This window comes from Agelaius phoeniceus, chromosome 4, assembly GCF_051311805.1.
Source record: "Agelaius phoeniceus isolate bAgePho1 chromosome 4, bAgePho1.hap1, whole genome shotgun sequence".
NCBI lineage: Eukaryota > Metazoa > Chordata > Aves > Passeriformes > Icteridae > Agelaius > Agelaius phoeniceus.
Window position 1 is genome coordinate 25931553 of NC_135268.1, and position 27570 is coordinate 25959122.

General features: G+C 43.0%; 2 protein-coding genes and 1 long non-coding RNA gene across 6 annotated transcripts in view; 2 read left to right on the forward strand and 1 right to left on the reverse strand.

The window, feature by feature from the left end:
- Nucleotides 1-1781: 1781 nt before the first annotated feature.
- LOC143693950 (uncharacterized) lies at nt 1782-3181 on the reverse strand. Its single transcript, XR_013182048.1, has 3 exons — nt 3006-3181; nt 2092-2166; nt 1782-1958 (listed from the first exon to the last, which is right to left on the reverse strand). It is a non-coding gene; the product is annotated as an uncharacterized LOC143693950 (long non-coding RNA).
- Nucleotides 3182-3867: 686 nt separating this feature from the next.
- SMIM19 (small integral membrane protein 19) lies at nt 3868-6366 on the forward strand. Its single transcript, XM_054633187.2, has 3 exons — nt 3868-4056; nt 4173-4297; nt 5460-6366. Exons 1-3 carry the CDS (start codon nt 3893-3895, stop codon nt 5528-5530), a joined length of 360 nt encoding a protein of 119 aa, XP_054489162.1. The 5' UTR covers nt 3868-3892; the 3' UTR covers nt 5531-6366.
- A 604-nt stretch (nt 6367-6970) lies between these two features.
- Nucleotides 6971-27570, forward strand: part of SLC20A2 (solute carrier family 20 member 2) — a 56793-nt gene continuing 36193 nt past the window's right edge. For 2 of the 4 annotated variants that reach the window (XM_077177155.1, XM_054633703.2), the window contains exons 1-3: nt 6971-7089; nt 16928-17143; nt 25422-25565. The gene's annotated coding sequence lies outside the window, so the exon portion shown is untranslated. The remainder of the gene's footprint in view (nt 7090-16927; nt 17144-25421; nt 25566-27570) is intronic. The other 2 variants (XM_054633702.2, XM_077177156.1) reach the window with 2 other exon arrangements.

Here is a 27570-nt window from a genome sequence, read left to right on the forward strand (position 1 = left end):
TTTAATAGAGTGGTAACTTTTAAATGTATCACATGTTGAGAATACCACACAAAGTTTTTGAAATTCTGTCACAATCTCTAAAATAATATTTTCCTTTCCACATAAACAAAACATCAGATCATTATCTTTGTGAAACAGAGGCAGTCTTGTTTGCCAAATATAATTTGTGAGCTATTTGGCAGAATATGCAACTGTAAACCGATTCTATCATTATGACTGTAACGTCTTACCAACAGTCAAGAGACCCTGGGAACAAGAAAAAAGTGGTTCTCAAGTTCTTCTGGCATGATATAATGTGTATATTTGTAGAGTCCAAGCAAATAAATTATATGCTACATGGTACTTTTAAAAAAGGAAAAGGATTTTGTGGTTTTATTTTAATTGAGGCACTGTATACTTGAGATGACCACAAGGTTTCCAATAATTGTCAGTCTCTGTTCAGAAGTCTACAATCCAGTATTTATCAGGATTAAATGGTGAATATATTTACATTACAGTGATATTTACATATCAGCAATTTTTGATTCTGTTTAGCTCTGGGTAACTCAAAATGCATTAAAAAAGATGTATTTATATATAGACACACACACACACACACACACACACACACATTCTTTGGCTATAATTTTTAAAAGACCAAGCTAACTGTTTCAGCATTCACATTTTGGATATGCAGTAACTGGATTTTCAAAACTGATAATATTCAGTAGCTCTCGGTCAAATTTCTAGTAGTTGCTGGATGCTAATGACTTTTGGAAAGTGCATTCTTTCCCTGTAGAGCTGGAAGACCCTTTTCAGCAATTCTCTTGATAAATCTATGAGACTGAAGTGAGTACTTTTATCAAGTACACTCTGGATTTCTTTGTGGAATGAACAAAGTCTCCATAAAAGTGTTTTTCTCCCTAAGAGCTCATTCCTGGTATGGAGGGAGAGTAGGGTGCTGTGTCTAACTCAAACTGAAACCCTCCAGGCTTATTTGCCTGTAATGTTGGAAATCTAGCCACTAAACTTGGGTCTCCATTAACTATGTCAAGCTTATGCCAGTGCCATATATTATCATTACATATTATTAGTTTGGTGCCTACAGGCTTTGGTCATGGGCCAGGATCCTGCAGGTCAGATGCTATAAAGGCACAGCACAAACTGACAGTCCTTTCCCTACATGCAGCTTTTGTACAAGAAAATATAAAGCAACAACTTGTGCATGCTGTTCATCCTCATGCATGAACAGCATGCACAAGTATTGGTCATCCCATGCTGCCTCATCCAAGCCACAAATAAATGTGCTACCTAACCTACATGGACAGGTAACACAATTCTAACACAAAATTGCAACTGCAAGGACTGACCGTGCTCTGACTGAATTCAAGAGCAGCTTGCATTCCCACTTCTGAATGTGTTTTAGGAGCCCAAGACTGAAACAAAAGCCCAAGATCTAAAAGGAAATAACAGTGTACCAGGCAAGCTAACCTGTAGGTCTAAGAGTCCTTTGCTGTTTGAGGCAGATTCTTCAAGGAAGTCATGCAGAAGGCCTTCACCCCCAGAACTCCTATTTCTACAGTCAAACAGGGGGAAGATCCCCCCTTTTCCTCAGGTCTGCAAGGCTGTCACACTCAGGGCAGCACCAGCTGTTATGCTCCTCAGTCTAACCCTGTCCTATCCACTGATTCACATTTACTAAATTCAGAGGGGTATGTGGAAGCAGAAAATCTGTCTCTGCCTGTCTTTTAGGTTGGGGGCAGGTGGATAATCGAAGTCAGAAATCAAGCATTTCATTAAATTCAACGAGCTGGGCAATGCTGAGTGAGGCAGTCTGTTTCTGTGTGCTGGAGGCTGCAGAGGAAATGCCAGGACCTGAGGTCATGCTTTGTGGAGACAATCCTTGGTTCCCTCTGCATGGGAGGCTGTGGGCAGAGTCCTGGGGTGTCCCAGCTCCTTCCCAGCTTGTCCAGAGTGAACTGCAGTGTTAATACAAACAGTGCCTTTAGTTACAGCTTAAATGCAGCTTCTCTCCTCCCCATCCAAGGGAGCCTGATCTCAGCTGAGGTCTAGAGACAGTAATGCACTATAAAGAGCACCAAAGTTACTTACATTTGTTCTTTCCACTTTTCTTCAAAGATGCGTGATGCTTTCTTGTCAGGCTTGTTAGCAGAGAAGTTCAACATACTAGAAAAGCAAACAAAAAGCCTCAACTTCACAGGAAACTGCTTAAAATCCCTCTGAAACCATGCTTAATTAAATGTCTTTTGTCGTGTTGCATAAGTGACTTTTTTTTTAATCTCTCTTAGTGGTTACCACAGTTCTGTGAATGGGTGCCATCCCAATTTAATGACCTAGAATTATGTCTAATTGCTATTCTATCCTCCTTTCCCACACCATGTGGGGCAAGGAACTTTTCTCATGACACCAGTGCCTTAGGTTGTTTTGGTTTTTTTATATTGTCATTTTCACTCATATTCTTTTATGTCCTGATCTAAGGCCTCTTAAAATGAATCTGTTCCATACCATGGAAAGAGAAAGACTTGGAGCATCTCACAGTGAGAACACAGCTCCCCAAAGGATAGAGTTTCCTCAGGCTGATTAGACATCTGCAAAGCAAGTGCCATCCAAATGAGGTGTCTAGACTCCTTGCACTCAGTAAGGGATCAGAGCATTTCCCAGGCACAGGAGGCATGATTCTGAATGTTTGACACAGGTTAAATAAATCACACTCCAGAAATACTTGAGTTTTCCCCCTTTATTGTCTTATAAAGGGTGAAGATGGATAACCATAACACAAGCACATACCCCAAACACATGCTGAGCATGGACCATATCACTGATGCCTAAATTGTAACAGTTCTAGTATCTGAAGGAAGCTATGGCAAAAGGAAGTATCAGAGGTGGATAGAAAGAAGCAGAAGGCCCTAGCGAAAAGCACACCTAAGCTGTCATGTAGCTGAAACATTCCACATCAGGCATTAGGGAAAAAGTTTGTGTGTGAGTGTTAGAGCAGCCTAGTTTACCTGCATCTCAGTAAGCAGTTCAGAAAACTTTTCCAGGTTCTGAGCTGAAACACTTGCTCTGCCAAAGCAAAATCCTAGAATTATGCTTTTTGGCAACAGCATCATATGGACCATCAATAAAGCTATATTATTCCAGCATCTGAATATCCAGCAACTCCCATTTTGGTACAAAAAAAAAAAAAAAAAAAGGCACAAAGTCTTTCAGAAAGCGCTTTTTCAGAAAGTGCTCTTTCTATTTTGACAAATTTAAACTGTTACATTTAGTTCCTATATGAGAAAAGCGAGAGCTCGTGACAATCTGAACCTCTTCTGAAAGAGACATTGCTTATTCTCTCTACAGCTCCCTGAAAGGAGCTTGTACCCGGCTGAGGGTCGGCCTTTTCTCCATGGTGACAAGTGTCAGGGCGTGGTTTTAAGTTGTGCCAGCAGAGGTTTAGGTTGGACATTAGGAGGAATTTCTTCACAGGAAGGGTGATTTGACACTGGACTGGTGTGCCCAGGGAGGTGGCAGAGTCACCCTCCCCGAGGTGTTTAAGGAGAGGCTGGATGTGGCACTCGGTGCCATGGTCTGGCTGACAAGGTATTCGCTCACGGGATGGACTCGATGGCCTCAGAGCTCTTTTCCAACCTCACTGATTCTCTGATTTATTTCACAGTGCACAAGCCCAGGTGCTGGGCGGTGTCCCACAAACCCGGCGCGCCGACTATCAAAATTTTTTCCTGCGTATACATGTTGGCAAACAGCGGCATTAGCGTTCCCCGGCACAGTTCACTGTCAGCGCTAAATGCAACTCCCGGCGCCCCTCGGCGCCCCCCCGCCATGGCGCGCGGCACCGCCCTGACGTCACTTCCCGGGGCCGGGGCCGCCCCTGCCGGCCGCGCTCCCCATGGCGGCGGCGGCGGCAGCGGGGGCCGGCGGCGGCGGCGCCTCGGCGGCGCTGGGCGACGGCGGCGCCATCGACTACTCGGTGCACGAGGCGTGGAACGAGGCCACCAACGTGTACCTGCTGGTGGTGCTGGCCAGCCTCGCCCTCCTCGTCTACGCGCGGCGGTGAGAGGCGGCCCGGGCGGGGCAGGGCGGGGGCTCCCGCGGGGCCCGCACGTGCAGGGGCGCCCGCCCTCCCCGCCGTGCCCTCACCGCCGCGCCCCCCTCCCTCCTGCTCGCAGGAACAAGAGGAGGATCATGCGCATCTTCACCCTGCCCCCGGCCGCCGAGACGCCGCCCGAGCCCAACTTCTACGACAGCATGAAGAAGATCCGCCTGCGGCAGCAGCTGGAGATGTACTCCATCGGTAAGTCGGAGGGAAACGGGGATCCCCCGGGCCTGCGGGCTGCTGGGGGCCGTTTCTAGAGGGGCGGCCTCGAGGCTGGTGCAGCGGGAACGCCCTCGGTGCTGTGGCGCCCTGTGAGGAGCAGGAGCAGGGGCTGGGCAGCAGCCGGGGCCGCAGGACTGCTGCGTGAGGAAATACGGAGCGAGGGAGCGGCTGTGCAATCGTCCTAAAGCAAACGTCACAATGAATCCCATGTTACACTTTGAAAGAGCTGGGAAGGTCTGGGTGTCGTGAATACCTGGACGGATTTGTAAAAAAGTTGAGAGGACTGTGGAATGATAAGACAACCACATAAATTGAAAATAAATTAGGATTTTACTGTACCAACAAGTGTTGCTGCTCCAATCTCAATGCTGAGGGTCAGGATGGAGGCAGGAAAGAGCCCCATGCCCGTGATAGTCCAGTGGTCCAATTCAGAGAAACACAACCTTGCTTCGCACCTGCCCTGCGTGCATGCCTAGAGGAAATACAGAGAAACCTCTTAGTGGTCTGAAACCACCTTTTAAATGCAAAGACTTGATGTAAAGATTCTTACACCAGGCCATTGCATTCTGTAGGAACAAAATTGGATGTTCTTCCTACAGTGGAATGCCTGCTGGCATTTGCTGATGGTGTTTGTACCACTGCACACAGCTCTTTGATCTCCCTTTGCCTTGCTAACCAGATTAATTTTGAAGTCAGTGTAATTGTTAGCTTGTGGCTTGTATATTGTGGAGAAGATGAGAAATGTGGACATCAGCCTTGTGACTATTGAGGCTTTCAGGTCATCGGTAATAAAACTTCTGAAGCCATAGCCTTTAATTTTATTTATTTTTATTTTAATAAAAGGACCTGAATGGAATCATAGTTCTCTGCCATTGATTCACTGACATTTTGCTATGACTCTACTGTTCAGCATTTATAAGGTGAAGTTCCACAAGGTGACTGAAACTTTGCCTTGTGTGGCTGAATTAAGGTTCTCTGATGTTACGTCTGTTTCTTGATTGTTGTCATAGTTACATGAATATATATAAGCATATATATGTACATGTATGTATATGTATGTAATAAATAATACAATAATAATAACAATAATATAAAATAAATTGTATAATCGTTGTTGATTGGTGTTTCTTTTTTTCAGCAAGGAAGTATGAACAGCAGCAGCAGCAGCCACCAAAACAGACTGAAAGCGTACAGCTCTCAGTGGAATGAAGCCCACAGTTCTGTAGGAACTCAGGACATATATCCAGTGCTGATTTTAAGAGTCAATGTGGAGCTATTTTCAATGGTTTTTAATTGACACATAGCTGAAGGCAAGGGGGAAAGGGAGTGGACTGTCCCTAAAAGTTTGTTCTTAGTAGCTTTTCTCTGAGCCCTCGTGCGGTAAAGCGAGTGCTCACTGGAACATTCAGCATGAAAGCACCCAGCACAGGGCAGACCTGCTCAGAGGAACATGAGGGCAGGGAAGTGCAGTCTTAGCAATGTCTGAAATTATTTCTCTCTGCCAGCACCTTGGAAATCAGCTCCTACCTTCTCTGGCAACAGCACCCTGGAGAAAGCGAGGCAGTACCTGTCTGCCTGGAAAGCCTTGTGTTCCTTGATGATGAGTTGTTGAATTTGCTGAATACAGTCAGTAAGTGTGACTGAAGGCACTGGGTCATACTGCCCGGTGAAGGTGAAGCTTTGAGAGCCCAGTGTCACTGGTGGTAGTGCAGAAAAGTTCTGCTCTCTGTTTATTTGGGAGTTGTGTATGCAATACTGTGAACCTTTCCTGGAGAAACTTTGAGACGTACACAGTGAACTACACATCTAGAAGACACTTAAAGCCACTACTCTAATGTTAATAGCAAAGGTGGTTAGCTTAATTTAGTCAAATTGCTGTAAAGAATGGGTCTGTCTGTAAAAATCGGTATAAGCAGGTCATAGCTTGTCCAAAAGAGACTTCACACTGCAGTTACTTTTTCTTTCTAGGTAAATCTCAAAATCAGTAAATTGAAAGGATTCTGCAGAAATTACTTTTTAATAAAAGCATCTAATCATGAAAACTATTTGAAGATGTATCATGCTGTAATTCCTAAGGTTATACAATGTGAGTTGGCCGAATGATGGACAACCAGCACAGTGCTGGGTGTTTATGTCCAGAGGTTCTCACCTGTTTTGCTCTGAAATCTATTAAGTCTTGGAGCAGTGGTGAGCACCACTGCGGTTACATTTGAATATTAAGAAACTTGGCTTTGAGCACCAAATTTTACTATATTGAAGTGATCTGTACTTCAGTGTCTGTAGGACTGTAAAACGTGACCCGGCCGAACTGACAGTGGCAGAAGGTTTGCCCCATGGAAGGGCTCCTTTGGGTGAAGGGTGGCTCCCTGTGACAGCTTCCTCGCTGTAAGGAACTGCGGAAAACAGCGGGGTCACTGCGCGGGGCCGAGGACTGGCGGGCGCGGGGAGCGGGGAGGGCGCGGAGCCCCGGGGCCGCCGGTGCTGTGTCCTCCCCACGTTACTGTGCCCGTGTGATGACCCCGCTCCGCAGCGCGTCCCCGTCACTCCGCGGGGTTTACGGGGCACAGAGATCCACGCCCAGCAGAGCTCCCCGGGCTCAGGGGAAATCTCCGGTCCGCAACCCCCTCCACCTCCCGGAAACGGCGCCGTTTCCCCTTGGCGCGACCTCACTTCCTCCCGCGCTTCCGTCTCCGGGACGCGCCGGCTCCCGCTGCTGCTGCCGCCGCCGCTGCCGCTGCTGCTCGGAGGCCGGAGGCGCCCGCCGGGCGGTGAGTGGGGCCGCGCCGCCCGAGCCCCCGCCGCCCCCCGCGCCCGTCCGCGCCGAGGGGAGGGGAAGGGGCGCCTCGCCGGGGGCCGTGGCGAGGCGGGAAGGGGTCGCCCGAGGAGAAAGCACGGTCGGGGGCGGGGAAGGGGTGTCCGGGTCCGGCTCCATTCCCGCGGGAGGGCTTGGTGCCGCCGCCGGGCCGGCACGGCCGTCCTCCGCGGGAGCGCTCCGCTCCATCCTCCGCGGGAGCGCTTCCCGCGTGTCCCGTGCCCGCGTTCGCGCCGCGGTGATGTCCCGGCACGGGGGCTCGTGGCGGTCCGGACAGCTGAGCCCTCCCTCCTTCCCACCGGCCCTGCCCACCCGGCGGGCCGGCAGGGAACGGAGCCTTTCCAATGGCGCATCTCGGCCGGCGCCGCTGCCCGCCGCAGCCCCGGTGCGGCTCCGCTCGCTTCAGTGGAGCTGCGTGGCGGAGAATGAACCGGCGCCCTGCCGCTTTCCCAGCACAGCCGCCTTTCGGGCTGCAGATAATCATTTCACGGTTTGCCTCTCAGTTCAGCTGAAAGCACCGTGAAGGGCTTCGAAATCTGGAGCAGCGTGCGGCTTCGTTTGTATTCATGGACCTGGGGCGGTGGCAGGAGCATCTCAGACTTACTTGTCCAGAACAAAAAGCTTGTAAGGAGAAGTAGCAAAAGCAAAAGGTTTTCTAGGGCCCGTGCCTTTTGCCTGTGCTAGGGTGTTCTAAGTGTGCTGCTTGAGCCATGAGCGAAGGGCAGGTCGTGGTTTGTTTTCCTGGCAAGTGCAGCCACGGGAGTTCTGTCCCAGTGAAACTATACCCTGTTCTGCAAGGGGGTTTATGTTTTCAGCTGTACAGTACAAGTATGTGTTGGGAGAGAAGGTGTAGTCAGCTTTTGACTGTAGTCAAATATCTGCACTGATTTTTACCTGTTAATTCATGATTCTAAAAGCAAAGGCAGATAGGGTAGAGAGACAATAGATTTGTTTTATGCATCCATTTTTAGTAGTCAGGCTTATAGGCATGCACAGGAGCAGCTTCTCAAACTCTCATAGAACTTAGTTAATGCAGAACTTTGGATATGCTGGATGGGGAAAGTTATGACCTAACAAAAATTGGGCCAAAGTTATCTTCAGTTACATTTATTTTTGAGAATGCTGTACAGAGGGAACTGTTTCTAGCTTACCCAATACTGTTTAAAAAGCTGTTATGCTGTCTAGATTAAATGGTGTCTGATCACATGAAGCATGTGAGGGAAGGCTTTCTAAGCAGTTAAAACTTTACATCTGTAAGATACTGCAGAAAGTCATTAACAAGTTGCTCTCAATTATAACTCCAAAGTTTTTGAGAATCTGACCACTCTGTTGTCTCCACGTGAGCTGCTGAATGTCAGATCTTTGTAAATGCATTCTTCAGATGGCATTACAACCATGCCTCTATAATCTTATGTGAAAACTATAATCTTCTGTTAAGTGGTGGAAAAGTCATCTCTCTCCTCGTAACCCAAAATGTGGCTGGCTAGGTTTTTTACTCAGCACTGCGCAGAAGATCAAAGGATTTTGATACAGCTCTGTGACAAGGCTCAAGAGGGTCTTAAGTATTTAAGCTATGAGTATGTCTGTGTTTAAAGAAGACGTCGTAAACTCTGAGAGCCTTGTAGTGAAAATTTCCTCCCCTGTGCCACGAGCATTTTGTGTTTCAGTCCAGTGTTACATGCCCAGATAGTATGAGCTGGTATGTGCAAGCCGAGCCCAGATGAGAACGTGTCTTGCAGCAGCTGCCATGATGCCTTATAGCCAGCCACAGGATTTAGGAATTTCAGCAGAGTGATGCTTGAGTGGTCCTAAACTTGCTCTCAAACTTTCCTTCCAAAACTGCTTGACCTATTGAAAAGACCCACAGAGGAAGCCTTTGTTGTACCACTAGTACTTATGATGCCAGTAGAAGCTCTGAGAATGGAGAGAAGATCCCAGTGCTTTTGTCTGAGGACAGTTTGCAGGGAAGCTCCTTCAGTGCAATGCAAAATTATTAATTATGAATATTCTAACCAGTGATGAATCTTTCTGTAATTTATGTTTTGCATATATGATTAAGCAGCATTGGACAAAAGCCTGGTGACAGCACAGGGCTCTGGAATGTTTTCCTGTTGCCTGGGCAGTTTATTCATGTTAGCTTACTTCCGTGAGCTTTAATCGCTCCTTTTAAAGTCTTCCTGAACTCAGGAGTGCCCATGCTGTTGAGCAAGCTGAAATTATACACGCTGCAGGGAGCAAGGTGGGGATGTTGCAACTTAACATCTCTTTTGGAGGAATTGAAAAGATTTTGTCCCAGCCCTAATTTCTGCATTAAAGAAATTGAAAATTGTCATTGCGTGCCTTCTTCAACAGGGAAGCAGCACATTGTTAGAAAACGTGTTATTAAATCCATGATGTCTTTGGCCTGTTATGCCTAAGGAGCAACAGCAATTGGAGGAGGCTTGCTGACAAAGGGGAGTCTTCAGTCATGGTTGCTTATGCTCCAGATCAGAAGCAGTGATCAAAAGGCGTTCCCTGTCCCCTCCAAACACTTAAACTGCACTTTAGTCATGGTGAGGAGCCTGGGTGTTGTTTATTAATGTAGTCATGCAAACAAAAGGCAGCACTCGGTCTTGTCCTTGAGACAGGGGTGCCGTTGAGGAGCAGAAGGTTTCAGTGCCTCAGGCCCTCGAGAATGGAGGTAAGAGCCTTCACTTTGCAGCCCCGCATCTGTTGTGGCATAAGAGTTAAGGGCTATGATCCAGTTTTTTGTAGTCTAACAAGCTCCACCAGAAGCTGGCATTGCCTGGGTTGAGAGGCCTCGCTGCTGGCTGAGGGAGAGATACAGAGGATGACCAGAGGTACTGACTGCTGGCAGAGCAGCCCAGAGCCAGCACAAATGTCTCATGAGAAATCTGACATCAGGGAGTGGAAATCGGTGATGCTTCTTCTGTAACAGAAGGCAAGAAGGGAGGAAAAAAAAAAAGACACATGTACTGTTTGGAGCAAAAGGCTCATGATTTTTTTGGGCAGAAACATAGAAAAATCCTGCCTTAATTACTTTTTTCCTCAAGTCTCTGATAAAAAATGGCTGATAAAACTTAGCAGTGCTCAGCTGTCTTTGTGAAATTTGTGTTTGCATTGAAGACTAAGAACCTTTTTAAGAATGAAGGTGCTTTGCCTTATTTTTGAAAGGAATGCCTAAGCTTTGGGTGTTACTTTAATAAAAATAATTCCTGATCTTTTTATGGAATATATAAACTCTGGGCGTTACTTTAATAAAAATAACTTCAAACTCCAAGATTAACAGAATTGCTAAAAGGAATTAGTTCTCAATATGAAAAACAATAAACTAAGTTTGGAATTTCTGAACCAAGCCCTCAAAGGCAATTTGTGGCAAAACTCCAGGAAAAAAAATCTCATTTTTATAAAATTATATCTAGGGACTGCTTTGAAAAGTGATTCTCTCCTTGCAAATGCCTAGGAATGAAGTATTTTAAGAGAATTTGGTTTAATTTTAATCTAGCAGTGAAATAAATTAATCTTGAAAAGGGGCTGTTCAAATTTGGGGTTTACTGAAACTGTAGTCTGAGAAAATACTTTACATTTGCATATCTGAAGAAGAACTTAGATCCTGAGTCTGCGAAGGAGTAGTCCCCTTCAGTTTCTGCCAGGCTATCAGACTTGCTGGAACTGGTTTTGGACATCTATGATGTATAAAATGCACAGGTGGATCTACAGTTTGCTCCTGAGAAAGACCATGGTTTGATAAGATGGTAGCAATATTTGTCATTTTCGTAATGGAGTAGAACAGGTATTTTGAAAAGACTCCGCCAACCGGAGGGCTGTATTACTTTCCAAAATATCCTCTGGATCATCTTGGAAACATGGTTTGTAATATGCTCTTGACTGACAGCGGAGGGTGCGAGGCGTGAATTCCTGAGCAGGGAAGATGTATGTGGGTTGTGCAATGGGAGACTCCATGTGATGTCGTTATTTATGGCGCTTCTCTCAGATGTCTTTCTGGGACTCAAACAGCTGCTGTGAACTTTACCCACCACTGAGCTCTAGGTATGTTTGAGTGACTATTTTGCTGTTGCTTGGATCATGGTGATAAGCAGTACAGAGCCAGGTTCTGTGACACTGGTTGAAAGAACAGAGCAGAATTTGTACTGGTTGATGAAAACCTTGCAAAGGGGGAAAAAAATGAGATTATCATCTTCCATAGCTTTGGTTGGTGAACATCAGGGAGTGGTAGTTGAAGGCAGCTCATTTCTTTCTACTGTAATATGGAAGGAAGGGTGGACTGACAGAAGAGGGAAAGTTGCTTTTTCTTTTCAGATAGAGGCAAAGGTGCAGGTTTTTTCCTCTTACCTCTTTTCCTCATGACTGTGTTGTTAAATGGCAGCAACCATTGTTTACAGGAACTTTTCCTGGCTTTAGTAAAGAACTGTGGGTTGTCATGCGTTTTGATATGTGGCAGTGCTGTTGTTAAACAGATCCAAATCTACAGTCAGATAAGGCTCAGAATAATTGATGTTTTTAGCTCAGCTAAATAACTGGGTTCACATGATCTGTAAGTGGCCAGCAGGTTTTTTCTTAGGCAAAGTATGTACTGCTTGTATTGTACATTTATTTAAAGCTAATTTTATCACAACAGATTGAGAATTTTAGCAACCAGAAATACCTGAGTTGAGTCCGTTAAAAAAAGTCTCCTTACCCAGAGTCGGCTTCTGTGTGTGACAAACAGAAAATATCACTTCGACTTCAAAGTCAGTAATGACTCCAAAGTGGTGAAAGCATTGCACTCTGTGCCTCTGAGATTACTTTTGCCACTGCTGATGGGAGAATTGTTCTGTATCATTATTGTCTTCCCTTTCAACCTCAGCACATTCTGGAATGCCAAGGGCAAACCACTCGCTGGCTGATCCGAGGTCCTGGCGGTGCTGGTATGGCAGTGCTCTGAGCCTTGTGGCTTGGACCGCTCTTTCAGCATTGCCTAAGACCATTGTACAAGTACCCAGCTCAGTACATTGTCTTTACACATGTGAGACTGAAGAACAGGAAAACGTTTATGGCCTCTTGGAAAGAAACCGTCAAGATCTTTGCTCTGAAACAGAGTTTCTAAGACCTCTGTAACTATTAAACAGCATGAAGAGGTCTTTGAGAAATATGTGAAAGGAGAATTTTACTGCCATTATGAGACCTGTCACTTTATTGACTAATCAGTCTCTGATACTCAAATAGAGAAAAAAGTTGCATGTGTTTGGATTATTTAATGAGGTAACTGTTGACAAAGTGGGGCCTTTTACCACTTCTGTTACTGCTATTTTGATCATTAAAGAACTTCATTTGTTTCTGAACCATAAGCTGGAACAGGCTTTTTCTCTCACCCCCTTGCTTGCCTGAAGGTTGTTCCAAAGAGAGATGAAATGGTATAATTTTCATTTTGGTTGAGGCAAAGAAGTATTCTCTTACCATAGCTCACCAGTTCCAAGCCCATAATCACAACATTTGTGGTCAAACAGTGATGACTGTGTGGTATTTCTCACGGATGCTGTAAAAACTCTGTCATCTCCTTGGGAGGCCATCTTCCCATGAGATACCAGCCTTTCTCTCTTTCTTTCCTGAAGACTTTCGGACTGAGAACCTGTGGCCTGGAGTCCAAAGTTTTAGCTTCAAAGGCTTGGAGAAGAAAATGCAGCCCAAGTAATGACTGAAAGCAGGTTTTGGGGAGGATCCAGAACTTCAAGTGTGCTTTAAGAGTCTCCCTTTCTTGTCTGCTGCTTGCATATATTTTTTTTTTTTTTCCCCACCAAGCTTTTGTTGAATGAAGGTGTGGCTTTATACGTTGATGCATACATTGTGTGAGCAGAAACAGCAGAGAGCACTGGAGCTTTAATAAGTACTTGGCACAATAATCATGATGAATGTGCCATGAGCTCATCCATAAGGAACAAAAGTAGCAACACAGGCTAAAGTTATTGCACGGGGGAACTTGCAGCCCACAAGAACATCAGCCAAGAGCAAAATAGGATTGGTGTTGCATGGTTTGGCCCTGTTGTTCTTTATTCAGGTATGGAGATGAGAGGGCAGTTCTTTGCTCAGAGAGGTTCCTGTACAGCCCTCTGTTCTAAGTAAATTTATCAGAATATTGAAGGAGGGTTTCAAAGTGCACAACATAGAACAAAACATCTTGCTTATAAGAGTGGCATCCCTGGAGTGGAAAACGACATGAAAGTGAGCTTGCAAGATCTAGAAGGGAGAGCCTGCTGAAATCTTGGTGCAACTGCCAACTTTCCTGCAGATCCCAGAAGTGTAGCTTAAATGTTGCTAGATATCTAATAGAATTTGCTCAGTAGTTTCCTTGAAGATCCTCAGATTGTGTCCTGTCACAGGGCATAGTGTGGCATGGAAATTTATGGTGCAAGGCAGGCTAGAGCTCTTGGAAGGGGAACAGAAGTGGTTAATGGTTATGCTAGTTCCCATAGTGCAAGAACAAAGGGATATTTAAATGACATTAGGCATAAACACACCACACAATAGTACCGAGAGCAAAAGTTTAGTCGGATTCCAAGCAGACTTGGGCATTTATATATTTAATGACAATGTCCAGAGTTGCTGTAAATAGGATTAAAAATAAATTAAGCACATAAACCTTCATGCTTATTGATGAGGTCAGGAAGGAATTTCCCTTTTGGGGGAATTACATCATTGCTCACTACCTGAACTGTTCTACCTTCTGTAGCATCTGGTCCTGATCACAGGAGGCAGGATTCTCAGAAAAATGGACCAGCAGTCTGACCTGTCGTGCCAGTGCCTGGGTAGGATCTTGTTGAAGGGTTTGAAAAGCATATTTTTTTTGGGGGGGTGGTTTCTGAGGCCACCTGTGCTGCAGTGTATGTCTGCTTTTCCAGATTCCCATTGGTGAAACAGGACAGCTGTTGTCCAAGTGCCTTTAATGAATCCTGAGAATTGCCTGTTGACATGTCAGCAGCAGCCCACGTAGAGATGGAAGATGTGATGGGCTCATAAGGCATTGCTGTATTGCTCCATAGATTCAAAGGTAGCTCTGTGAGCAGCTGAACTACTGAAGATAAATCTTTCCTGCAGCTCTCTTGGTTTTGGTGGCACTGCAGTACCTTACACATTTTTCCTTCTTTCTCTCTTTCCATTACACAGCAGTGCTGTCAGCATCCCTGATTTTCCCCACAGCACAGTGCCTGAGCAGCTTCTCACTGCCTTGTAGTTAGTTCTTGGGCATATTTAATCAAAACATGCTGTCTCCCTGATGTTTGAGAGCCAGACCTTTTGCTCAGGTGACTGCCTTGGTTGCTTACTTTTGCAAGTCTGCTGTGGGAATTGAGCACCTCTGAAATCTCCTAACTTTTGCAGGAGACTAGGTTGAAATTGGCCTTATAGTTTACATTTCCTTGCATGGAACAATCGGTGGGGTTGTATAACCATTGTTTCTTTGGGAAACAAGGAACGCTTTCAGTATTTCAAGCAAGTTACTGAAGAATATTTTTTCTCTCAAAGCAATCAGGTGAATGAAGAGTTACACCAAATAATTGAGGCGTGTGTACTTTTAAAACATGCACTGTTTAATCTTTTAAGATTTCCCCCTAGGTACAAGGGAAAGGTTTCCTTGCCAAAATACTGTAATTGAGTTAACATTCTGGGAGGTTTCTGTGTTTTGTTACTGAGCTACAAAGCTTCAGAACTTCTGTTACTGAGCTTCTGCTGGTGTTGGAAGGAAGGAAGATCAAAGTTAGAAGCACCAGCCTGCCAGTAAATTGTCTCTTCAAAAGAAAACTGAAAATTCCTAGGTTGTTTCAGGTGGCAGCCAGCATCAGATCTTTTGGACAACTATTAACCTTTTCCTGCAGTTCTCTTTCTGCATGCCACAGTGAGCAGCCTGGATGTCTTGTAGTGTGTATGGTGTGCAAGATGACTGTAGACATCTGATTAACAAGTGAAGATGTCAATAATAGATTGAATTACTTGTCCTCAGTTAATTTCTGCTGCTCAGAAAGAATATGGAGTTATGATGACTATCGAACAGTAAAATTATGGTTTCTGCTTCTTGTATACAGTGATCATCATGATAAAAGATTAAGAATCACTGTGGTGTAAAATAATTGAATGGTATATATATTATAAAATAATTCTGGATGTCCTGACAGCTGGACATTTGTGACTGCCTCAACTTTAGTGCTTTTGAAAGCTTTTAAGCTCTTGAAATCTGTGATAGTTACCTTTCCTGAGTAGGCAGTAGCATGTCTCAGTAGCAGGCATGATCACTGAGGCACGAGCTTTCAGGACTGTTTGCCTTCTGATCACTTTTGAGGGTAAGGACTTAATCAAGAGTTCAGAATTGGGGGAGTACGTATTTTCCTTTGACATGTAATCTCAGCACAGCAAATACATTTCTGTCCAGTTACTTAAAAGATGTTTTTTCTGCAATACCCAGAGCGCTCTCAGAGGGTTTCTTGATTTGACTAAGGCTCAGTTATCTTCTCAACTGTGATGTGCAAGAAGCAAAGCCAAAACTTTGTGCTCTGGTGGGACTCTGTCCCTACAGCTGTCCCTCATTTCTGCAGTAAGAAAGCCAAAATGAGCCCCTTTTCACAGGGAGGAGTTGGGGAAGGACTACTCTGTCTTTCTGATTAATGCATATGGAGCATTCTGCTGTCAACTGTTTTTGCAGAATAAAGAAGGATTTTAGATGGGATGTAGAATTATGAGAAGTTTAGGTGGTAGCTGATAAGATGTAGGGTCTGCTCTGCTTCTAGTACAAAGAGGTTTTGATGCTAATGTTTATTTAAATGCGGCCTTAACCCTAAAAGGGAGAGATAAAATGACTTTCATGCTTCTGTTTCACTGAGAGCTGGCTGGCAGAATGGTTTTGGTGCCTGCTTATCTGCTCTGAAGGCTTCTTGGCTGGGGAGGCTGCAGAAATAATTCTCCTGTACCCCCTTATTCAGCATTCAGGCAAAACTGTAAAGCAGGCAGATGGTTTAAGCTGCAGCTTTGGACACAAGAGGGTTGTGTGTCCATTTTGCAGATGAGTCATCCCTTTGCTGTTCTGTTGTTAGACTCTAAACAGTGCTGCTCTTGGCTTTGGGCCTGTTTGACCCCAAGTTTTGGATGGCAGAAACAGGCAAGTGCCCTCTACCCCAATGCCAAGTTTTATGACAGGTTGCAAGTACCTTAGGCCATTGTCACCTTGTAGTTAAGCTGCTGTAACACAGAGAAAGCTTTGTCTTCTCTTGTACCTGATAAGTGTATAAAACCACAAACTGTGTGCTATGGAAGTTGTGCAGATTAGGGAGCAATGGGAAAAGTAGAGGAGAAGCTTACTCACATCTTTGTTTTTAATCTAACTTGTGGGCTTGAGCTCTACTTGGACAAGTGAGTCCTGGGTAAAGATAACTGGCATTGTTTTCAGTAGCGGGTAAGTCAGCAGATGGGTCAGCAGTTTCTTTTAGTTGAGCTGGCTGCCGCAGACTAGTTCTGCAAGCTTGGCACCAGGTCATATTTTCCACAGTGTGTAAGGCTAGCTGGTGCAGGATTTCTCCTGCTCATGGTGTCAGGATCAGAGGTGCAGATTGGGAGATTGGTTACCCTGTTTTTGGCACGCGATGTTTTGCCAAACTAGGTTTGTAAGCTTTGTGCTTGTGAAAGGAACTCTGATTTCCTAAAAGGAACTTGAATGAAAGTTGGGATTTTATTAAAGACACAGAGGCATATTATTATTCATCTTTCATTGCTTCATCCCTGTGATGTTTCCTGTTTTGCTTCTTGAGATACAGGTGTCATGATGAGGAGCTTCTCAGAAACAGAAGTGGATGATGAGTGGAGATGAAGAAATCATACATTTAAGAAGTTGGCTCAAGTTTCCGTTACAGGCATGGAAAGTTTCTGAGACCAAGCCATGCGAGAAGAACATGAGTAAAGAAGAGGGAGATGTAGACCCAGACTTTCTAGAAGGGATTGCAGGATTTGAGAGGACGCTGCACAGACGTCACGTAGTTTTCTTGCTTATTTATTTACCTGCACCCCTGAACTGTAATACTTTGTTTGCATGTCTGTTTGGAAATTGAAAAATCCCCTCACATCTGTGTCTTTAATATAATCGTGGCTTCAAGCTTGTTTTAGGAAGAGCAGAACATCGCTGTAGTTTTCATTTGTGGATGAGATAGCTGCTGCTTTGTACTTTAAATCAATTTGGGGTTTTTCTTGTTGAAACATACATTGAATATGGAAAAGCTCAGACCATTACAAATAGGAAGTTAGAGGTTTTGCTTAAGTTTAATAAACAGCCTTTGCATAGAAAGTATGACGACAGGTGCATAGGTAAAAGAAAAAAAATAGTGCTAGCCCTATAATTTGAGTAACCTTATAATGTATTGTTCTTGTGGTGTCCTTAGGCAGATGCCAGAATCAAATATCAATCAATTTTATCTTTTCTATCTGACTGTTGGTCAGAAAAATGTTCTAGGTAAGATTTCTTGCCAGGGTTGTAGGGTTATAAGCGCAGATTTCTTAGTCAGGAGAGAGCTTTTTGGAGAGAGAGGTTTTGAGCATCTTGGCTGTGCCGTGAAGTATCTCGAAGGAAATACTGGCCATGCAGTCCAACAACTTAATGATGCTGTGAACAGATTTGATTGTAGTAAGTCTCTGATACAAAGTTATTAAGACTTTGATGTATATGTATTTAAAATTTTAAAAGTAAATGTGTTTTCCTGTATTGAAAAGTATTGGTGGTAGTGGCAGGCAAAGAACATCTTTATTTTTCTTATCAACTCCTATCTGGTGTCTTATCCTTAATAAAAGGCTGTGGTTATTTTTGTATACTGACTGAATATTTGGCCTTTAAGAGTATATAATTAGATAGAAGAGTAAAAGCAGTTGTTAAAGGACTATTTTTTAAATGAAAATAGTTTGAAATCATATAATTTTAGTTTCTTCTGAATAGATGTGATTAGTGTCTTGGAAATAGTTTTACAGTGGATATAAGGGGAACAGTTGAGAGACAGTGGCTGAGAATGTGTCCAGCTATTTTTGTAGTTATATTTTTCCAGTTAGATTTTTTTCAGTCTCTTTACTTAGATATTTCCATATAATCGAGCTGCTACATCACAATGGGATACAAAAACTATTTGCACTTTATAATATTTACATTTTAAAATAGGTTTTATTGTAATAATTGATAAGTAAATTGCAATGACTGTGAGAAAATCCTCGCCTATTTTATTACTTTGATAGAAATTTGAATATGGGATAGTATTGTCTGTATCATATAAGAATGTTTTCATGGATTTTTAGCTGCTGAAACTGAAATCAATAAACTTCAGCTACTGTTGTTGACTGGAACAAGTAAATCTGCATATTTGTTTTCTTCGTGTTACCTGTACCCTCGTGTTCACGTAGTGTTTCTGCCAGCATTGCTCCTTTCATGGTGTTTGCCCATGAGGCACACTCAGTGTGGGTTCCTGCATGTTCTTGTGGAAGACTTTATTGATGGAGAACTGTGCATTCGAGTTTGTGCAATTAATCTGTTTTCTGAATAAACCTTAGAGAATCTCAGTCAAAACAGAATCCCAGGATTAGAGTAGCCAGTGGATGAGTTTGTTATTTTTTTCCAATTCTAAGTAGATTTTTCAGTAATTGATGATAGTGTTTGCAAGTAGATAGAGAACGGTCTTCTGTACCCCTGAATTTCACATATGATTAGTGACCAGCCTATCCCAGATGGAAAGTACATTAGTGAATAATACAGTCCAGGTTCTGGATTACTTTAGAGAATGGAAAATACTTTTTGCATAATTGAGGAATTTTTTAAACTGAAAAGTATTATTTTTCTTGTAAACTCATAGTATTTTGGATTTGAAAGAAACAAACTTGTAATATAACCCAAATTTATTGTAATCTATTTAGCTATTAGTATTAAATTAAGTGATTAAGATATCTTCATGTCTGCTGAAGTTTTAAAGAAAAAAATCGAATTGTGAAAGATATCTGGTTAAAGGCTTGGAGACAGTGTTGATTGAAATATTAAGCCCATTTGGGGAGTAATGTATTCCACTGTTTCAGAGCAACTCTTTTCCTCACATAATTTTATTAATTTGATTTAATTAAATATCTGCTTAATTCAAAGTGGAGAAACTGATTGATAGTTGAAGAGATGTCACAATTAATTTTCCCCTTTTTAATTTATGTGTAGAAGAGATGGAAGAGGAATAGATTTATGTGACTTCTGAAGGTCTTGGTGACAAGAAACCATTTTTTAATTAATTGTAGATTCCTTGATTACTTCCTTAAAGGAAAAAATACTTTATATTCTTTTTGCCTGTGTATTCAGTGTTCTTTGTTTATATGATTATCTACTTGCTCGTTTGTTTTACGGATAACAGTGGGTAAATTTTCCTTATCAGTATGACAGAGATAGTCCTTGTTCCCTTTCAGGTCTTGCAAGAAATGTGCTCTGCATGTTCTTCCATATTTCAGAGGACTCTTGACATGGTGTGATTGTCATGGGTGGCTGCCATAGACTTAATTTTATTTATTTTTGGGGGTTATTTTCTCTTTTTCTGCTTGATTTTTTCAGCTAATTCTGGAATTTGCACCCTTCCTTGGAGTGGTGTGACTCTTCTCACTGTGCTTGTGTGGAGCAGAGAGGTCTGTGTCAGTGCCACTCCCATTTTTGGGTTGGTCATTTTCTGCGTGGGGGATGCGTAGTCTAGAGAAGTCCCAGCCTGAGCCATGGTGGCCACAGCAGGATCCTGGCATAGCCAGCCCTGGTTCTCACACCAGCAGGCAGGGAAGAGGGGGGGGTTCCTCATGGAATCCCCTTTGCTATTCCTGACCTCTCAGCAGCATCCATTCTATCTCTTCTCCTCTGGGCAGCCATGGGGCTTCTGAGATGCATTGGTGTCATCATTAGCTAGGAATGCGTTATCCTGAGGATGAGGCACAGAGGCCACCGGCCCTGTTTGCTGGTGCCAAGTACTCAAATACATTCTGCTGCCTAGTGACTTCCTCTTCCCTGCAGCCTGTGGGTCAAGCAGAGAAATTTCAGTTGTTCAAGCTCTTTTGGAAGATGAATATGCTCATCAGTCTCTGTGTCCTGTTATCTTGCCCAAACCTTTAGGAAGGCTCTTTGTGCTCCACCTGACATTGGACCACTGGTTTGTTCCTCGGCCTTCCAGGAGAGATAAAGCCTAACTTTTCTCAACCTGCTTCATATGACCACACACCCTTAGTAAGCCCTCTTGGAGGTGTTTGCTAAGCCAAGAACCCAGCTGTGGGACGCTCTTTGGCACGTTGCATTGACAGTGATTTAATCTGTAGCCCATGTCACAAGTCTGTTGGGCACTTCTTTGTTCAACCTACGGTAAAACTACCAGCAGGTTAATGTTGCCTGGTAGGTGGAACTCAAGGTATTTGCTTCCCCATCATGGTCCTCATGCCTCTAGCAGCAAAGGCTGCAGGAGACAGATGTGGATGTTACATGAACTCAAGGACAGAGATCAGCAGCTATTGGGCTTTGAGGGGGCAACGGGCCTATTAATTGGCAGATGCCAAGCTTTGCATGGTTGCCAGGCAGCATAAGCATGAATATTTGTCTCTGATTCCTGTGAAATGAAGCCAAGGTCACAGCTTTCATTGCTGTTTCCCCCTTTATATCTCTATTACTGCAATGCTCATAGGGAAAAAGAAGCAGCAAAATTTCCATTGCCAGAGTGTACTGGCTTAATCTATTTCCATTTACCCCCATAACCCTAGTTGACACCTCTGTGAGTGTTGTCCCTCCTCTGGTTATAGCCCTGGTCCTTTTCTCCTTTTGACATTCAGCTAGATCAGGAGTGCTTGGTCTTCTGTCCTGTGGGCCACACTGATTTTGGAGGTTGGCAGTGAGAGCCAGCCGGTGTGGTTTGGCATGTTGATAGCTACTCACTCACTCCAGCTCTGAAGAGAGGGGGCTGCTGGACTCAGGGGAGCTCCAGCCATGTCTTCTGTCTCAAACAGAAGGCTCCACAGTGGTTGTTCTCTGAAACCCAAACTGAAATGGAAATGGCAGGCAGTCTGGGGCTGGATGTGTCAGGTTTCCTTTATCTGAAAAATTTGCATTGTTGACTTTTGGCAACCACACTCTGGCTTTTCACCAAGGGCATCTTTACATATGCCTCTGAATTTGCAAAATGCATATTTTTGGATTGCCAGAGGAGTGTTTTGTGGGCAGTTTTTATGTTCTGTGTAAAGTCGGTACAGGTCCGTTAGTATTTCAGGATAATGCTCCTTGAGTTGTCAGCAGTGGCCAGGGCTTTTATAGTACTGTGCCCATGCTGACTGCTTCTTTTGGATATGGGTCTGGGGAGGGGAAGATTAAGCTCAGGGTGGCTCTGAACAGCAGCTCACCCTTTTCCTTGGTCTTAGTGTGGACATGGGTGTGCCCCAGTCTCTGGTCAGTCTGCTGGAATCACAGGCGATCCAAGTCCAGTTCTCAGCATTAACTGGGAAAGGACCATTCCCAGCTTGAATCAGCACTGGCCAAAGCCTTGCTCCTTCAGAATTGCTTTGCTGCCTTTGAACTCCTCCTGGCTGGACATGGGCTTGTGCTGTGGTAGAGGTTGGAGTCAGCATGGCTCTCCCAGGCCACACAGCACCCGGAGCCTGTGTCATCCTATGCGCCAGCCTTGGCCTCCAGCAATTCCACTTGTGGGTTCCTCCCTTTCATTTCCCAGGGCTGGCTCACTCAGTAGACAAGTGTGATCTCAAGCAGAGTCACATGCTGTAACATGGCAGCTCTCCATGCATGCCTGTGCAAGCACAGCTAATTCACCTCGACCACTGGGAGTGGAAGTCCCTTGACTGGGGTGGGATGTCCTCTTTGAGAGCCCACAAGCTTGCTGGAAAAAAAGATGTTTGGATGACAGGGTAACAGAGTTCAGAGCCATCAAGAATGCCCATCCAAGGGGTTTGATTCCTTAGAGGAATCAAAGCAGAGGAGTTGCTCCCTGCTAAATGACTTCTTAATTTTTATATCTACTGCATTAAACTTTGCAGAGTCCCTGAGATGGTTTTCTTGCAGTGAAACATGGATGTATCTCTTTTGGAGATTATCCTGATAGATAACAGAATGTTTCAGAACTTGCTATCCAATATGCAAAAGCAGATGTGCTTTATTGGCTCTTTTTAACTTAAACTGTGTTTGCAGCTCTCTACAGAGCAGATGCTCAGAGTTTTGTTGGTATTCATTGAGCATAATAGAACTACCAGAGCTCCAAGAAGTGGTGCTGTGTTTGGTAGAGCAGGTTTGGTTAAATCTCTGTTAGTCTGAAGGGCCTCAGGGCTGATTTCCAGGTAATGATTGGCCTGTGGTGTCCTTCAAGGCTCCCATGGTGGAGATGGTCATGGGGGCCTTAAGTACCAGAAAGAAGAGGGCTGGAGATTTCTTTGAGGTATGATGGGCTGCCATCTGCCACCCCTTTTCATTCCTCCTCATTGATTTGATTTCCTTTGTTTATAGATTGAGGGGGAATAAAGGTTCCCAGGCAGGGTCAGGGTCTCCAGTTCCAGGTGCTTATGGCTCCCAGTTTTAGAGTACCAGCAGGTATGTGAGAGCCCAGAAACTCCTGTAGCTGGTCACTAAGCTTGCAGCTTTTGGATGTTTTTGTTGTATATCTATTCATGAGTAAATGCATTTTACAGGCATTCAGGTTCCAATTCTTAGGGGTTTTTATGTTAGAAAATTATACTCATCCCCCATTATTTTCTACTCAAAAAGTAGGTGTTCTAAAATCTGAATAATCATTTACATATGTAGCCTTGCAACCTGAATGGCAAAAAAAAGCCAATTACCTTTGATATAAAAGTTACCCTTAGTTGCAAAATTAACTTTGTTTTAGTGGTCACTGGGAAATGAGAACCTGGGCATCTTTCAAAAAATAGCTAATCCAGAAATGCAGAACAAAGGGGGTTTAAAATGAAATATTTAAATTGGCCTGTCCTATTACATTATTTAAGCCTGAATATAAATCTGCCTAGCATGAGTTTGTTGAATCAAACAAGGATCTATCAATTATTGATTTACCAAAATAAATTACAATTAAAACCGAATTATGATATCTGATCAAGATTGTAATTTATCATTTCTACAAATATTTGATTTGATGGGAACCAAACTGGTGCTGCCATTTCCAAAACCCAATCCTCGCAATTTATTCTGTGGTCTTATAAATTTTCCTTTGCTTGCTTCTTTAGTGGTGTCCCAAATTATAACTCTTTCTAATGGTCAGCCTATCTTGGCTTGAATTTTCCCATGCCTGAAGTCCACAATGCTGATGTAGCAGAACAGAAACTTTGAAGATATTTCCTTTTCTCTGTGCTGTTTATTATATCCTTTGCTTTGTGTGTAGACCGAGCTCTGAAGCTTAGGTCAACAAGAAGCCACCGTTGTGGCCAGGCTGGCTCGTGGGAAGCAGCACTCAAATGGTTCCAGTTTGCAGCTCTCCTGGGTCTGAGATGCTTCCCACAGGTCAGGCTGGCAGCTTCTGGGGCTTGGAATTGAAATAGATACCTCTCAGGTCACATGTGCCCTGGGCAGTGTTTTTACCTGCACGCTGGTGGTGCTTGCTGTAAGCTGGGGGAATGGTCCTTGGCTTCTCTAAAGGAGAATTAGGATGGATTTAACGCTTACTGGGAGAGGCAGACATCAGCTATAAACAGAACATGGAATAATATTTTGCCTTTTTTTTTTTCTTTTTACCTTATAAAGTTAAACAAGTGCTACAAGAAGTTTCTGCGCTTATTTATTCGCTTTCTTAAAACTTTGGAATCCAGATCTATAAATACAAGCTGACTTAATGTTTACCATTATGGTCCCTCTCACTTGAATTGATGGGTGCTACTTGTTAGGAAAAAAAAAGTAAAAAAAGGTATTAAGATATATAATCTGCAGGAAAAGATTAACATGCTGTTGTTGTTAAAATATGTTGCTTTTGTCCATAAGGGAAAACCACTGTGAAAGTCTTAGCCCCTCGGTTTTCTAAAAACTGGAAGCCTGTTTGTCAGCTATTACAGGAGCAAAAGGAAAGACATCACAACCAGACTAAAGAGATGTAGCTTTTCATAAAGGTAGCAGCTGTATCACAGACTTAGTTGTAGTGGGGTATCGACCCTAAATAAAGAATCACCATTTCTTAAAAATAATCATGGCTCAATAGGTATAATTCTTTCTTTTGGGGGGGGGGATTTGAATGTCATTTCTTCATTGCAGATTTCTAGTTGGAGTTTTTTCCTAATTCTTTTTAGAAGGTGATGTAGGCTTGCTAATCCATGTGAGTTTTCTTAAGAAATGTAAAATACTTTTTATTATTACCAAATAACCATGCAGATGTGCAGCTGAATTTAACCAATTCAGAAAACTTTTGACTTCTTGTTAGGAAATATCCTTTATTCAAACTTGAAAAAATAGATCAGGAAGGATTATGTTTCCAAGTCTGTGTTCACAAAACTGAATTGATTTGGTTTTTCTCAAATGTTCAGGATGAGGAAAATGTGCAGATTTAATTATATTAAGTTCTAATATCATTACACACATTTTAATTACTCTGAATGGAGTAAAACCTAGCAGATAAATTTATAAACCATAAAAGTGTGCAAATAAATTTTTGTCAGTCAGATTTTTAACTGTGACAATGCAGTTTTGATTTTAATTCCTTTTTGCTGAATATTATAACTGAATTGCATTATATAGTCTTAAAGCAATTATTTTATATAAAGCTAAGCCGGGTACTTTTAGGCAAACATTAGTTTTGCCTTGATTTATGTGCAAAAAATGTTTCCCACTTAAAGGAAAGTGGTTGAAGGAATCTGGATTGGATAATTTAGGCTGAACTGTTGAAAGTGAAGTTGTTTGCTTAGGCATCGATCCAGACAAAACTCGTGCACATCTTTAACTTTCTGCAGTCTGTGTAGCCTGTGGGACCTCTACTGACATGGATAAAGTAGCAAGCGTGCAACATCATTCCCAAATTGGATGTACATACCCTACTGTCACAGGCACGTGAATTAAAAGTGCATTTAAGTGTGCTTGCAAAGAAAAGATCTGGGACTCCTCAGAGATTACCTGATCTCACCAAAACACCCAACTGACAGTCAAAAATGAGATTTCCTTTCTTGTCTATGGCTATGCCTGGGGGTGGGGAGGGGGAAGGGAGCGTTTTGTTGCTTTTAATACGAGCTTCATTGGATTGGTTTGTCTCTCTGGTGCAGTCGTGACGCAGTGTTGTGTTTTATCAGTGCCCACCCCCAGCAGAATTCTTTGCTTAAGAGGAGGCAGATTTTCACCTACTGAATAAGAATCTGGACTCGCATTGATGCTTCTCAGTGTTGTCTTGTGTGCTCTCCTGTGCCGGAGTGAATTTTATCCCCGGACTGCCTGGTGTAAGTTACAGCCCTCTTTCTACCCTCTGAAAGTTTGCATGTTCAGATGTGACTGTGCTGAATGATAGGATATCTATTTTAGACTGCAACCTGTATTTCTGATCAGGAGGAAAGGTTGCTAGAAGAACTTTGCTCATTTTTCTCTTGATAAAACTTTTAAATACTGGGTGAGTTTTAAAGACTTCTCTGCATGGTTTTCTTTTATAAAACATGTTTTCTGTAACCATGAACACTTGTTTTCTCTGAATGGATCTTGCAAATCTCTAGTATTGAGTCGTAAAACTACTTGCCTGTTAGAAAGACTTTGTTCAGTCACTGAAGGATCAAATTGTCCTTTAGTTAGAGAAAAATATGTTTATCAGCAAATGCATGAGAGTTTGCTGATACTTCACCTTTCTTACTTGTTTGTAGAATTGCTTAAAGTGACTGCTGTCTGTGTTTTTAGTGAATGTTTTCAGCAACAAAATCTCATGCTAGGTATTTTATATCCATTTTTGACCTTTCTGTGGTGGGAACAGAAGGTTGATAGGGACTAGGAAAAGGAAGCATCCTCTGGAAGTTTTGGGAGCTGACAGTGACTGTCCCTCTCTGCAATGTTAAACTGGACAGGAATCCTTGGAAAGCTATCAACTTCAGTCTTGTTTCCATATCAAGTAGTAGCATGAAGTATGCTTAAACACATTGTGACTGTATTAAAATAGGAACTGATTGATAGAAAAACCTGCTTCTGCTGATGTGGTAATTGATTTTTTTTTTTTATAGTAAGTTCAGAGTGCTTTTTGTGTACTGGAGCATTAAACTTGCATAATGTTTGGCCTTGTGACAAGTCCTGTGCATGTAATTTAGAGCCATATAGGGGTGTTCTCTGTCTTGAGCCACTTGATTCAATACTACCTTTCATATCATGAATGTACCGTTAGTAATTTTAAGTAAATAATTTGTGAGCCTTGTGGCCTGAGCATGAACTGGAAATGATAAGGACTATTGATAAGAACCACATTAGAAGCTCTGGTTATAAACCAGGCTCGGTTTCTATGCAGTGCTGCGTTCAGAGCACTGGAGAGTGGAGATTTGGAGACTGGAATGCCAGATCTGGCCTGAGTTTGTACACATAGGTGGGAACCTGACAGATTGGTTTTATATAAAAAGCCGAGGATACAAAAGAGAGGATACGGACTAACCTCCCAGGAGCTGCTGTCTGGTAAGCATTTTAGACAGACTTTTCCCCCACTGGTAACTAGAAGTGAACCTGCCTGTCAGTACAAATCCAGTGCTGCTGTCAGTCATTAAACATCTACTGTTTTCAACACAGCAGAGGAAAAGAAATTGTCCTCCCTTGTCTGCCTTGCCATAATGCAAAGTGGAGTAGTCATAGAAATTATTTTGGGAAATGCTACACTAGCTGCTGTCCTTTGATTTTTGTTCATACTTGGGCAACAACAAATCAGTTAAAACTGGGATGTCGCAGAATCTCTGTCCCATCCAGAGCAGAAGAAAATTTTCAGCTGCAGCTTGGGGCAACTTCTGAGAGTAGGAGAGCTGCAGTATGATTTATATATGGTATGAGCTGCATACCTTTCAATGCCTTACAAATGCTGTAGGTTCTTCCCTAATTCTCAGTGAAGAGAATATTAAAGGACATTTATGGGATCTCTGTTTGTTCCTTTATGTCACACAGTCGGATTGCTAGATGGTAATGCACTCTGATTACTTCCTTAGAATTTGAACTTAGTCCTGAGCTTTTATTTATCCATTCATTCCTGCTGTTTGATACTTCTCTGTTCTCTTTAGCAGCAATTTGTTTAGCAAAAACAAAAATCCCCAAACCCTGACATCTCTGATTTTCAAATTTAGTATTATTTTTTTCACTAAAACTTGTCTAGGCTCAGTAGTGTACTGTGAACAGCTTCCAGGAGACCTGTCTTAGTAAATGTCTGTATATAAACATGTCCTAAAATGATCTCATGTTTAACACGAGATCCTAACTTTTTCCTGAGGATTCACT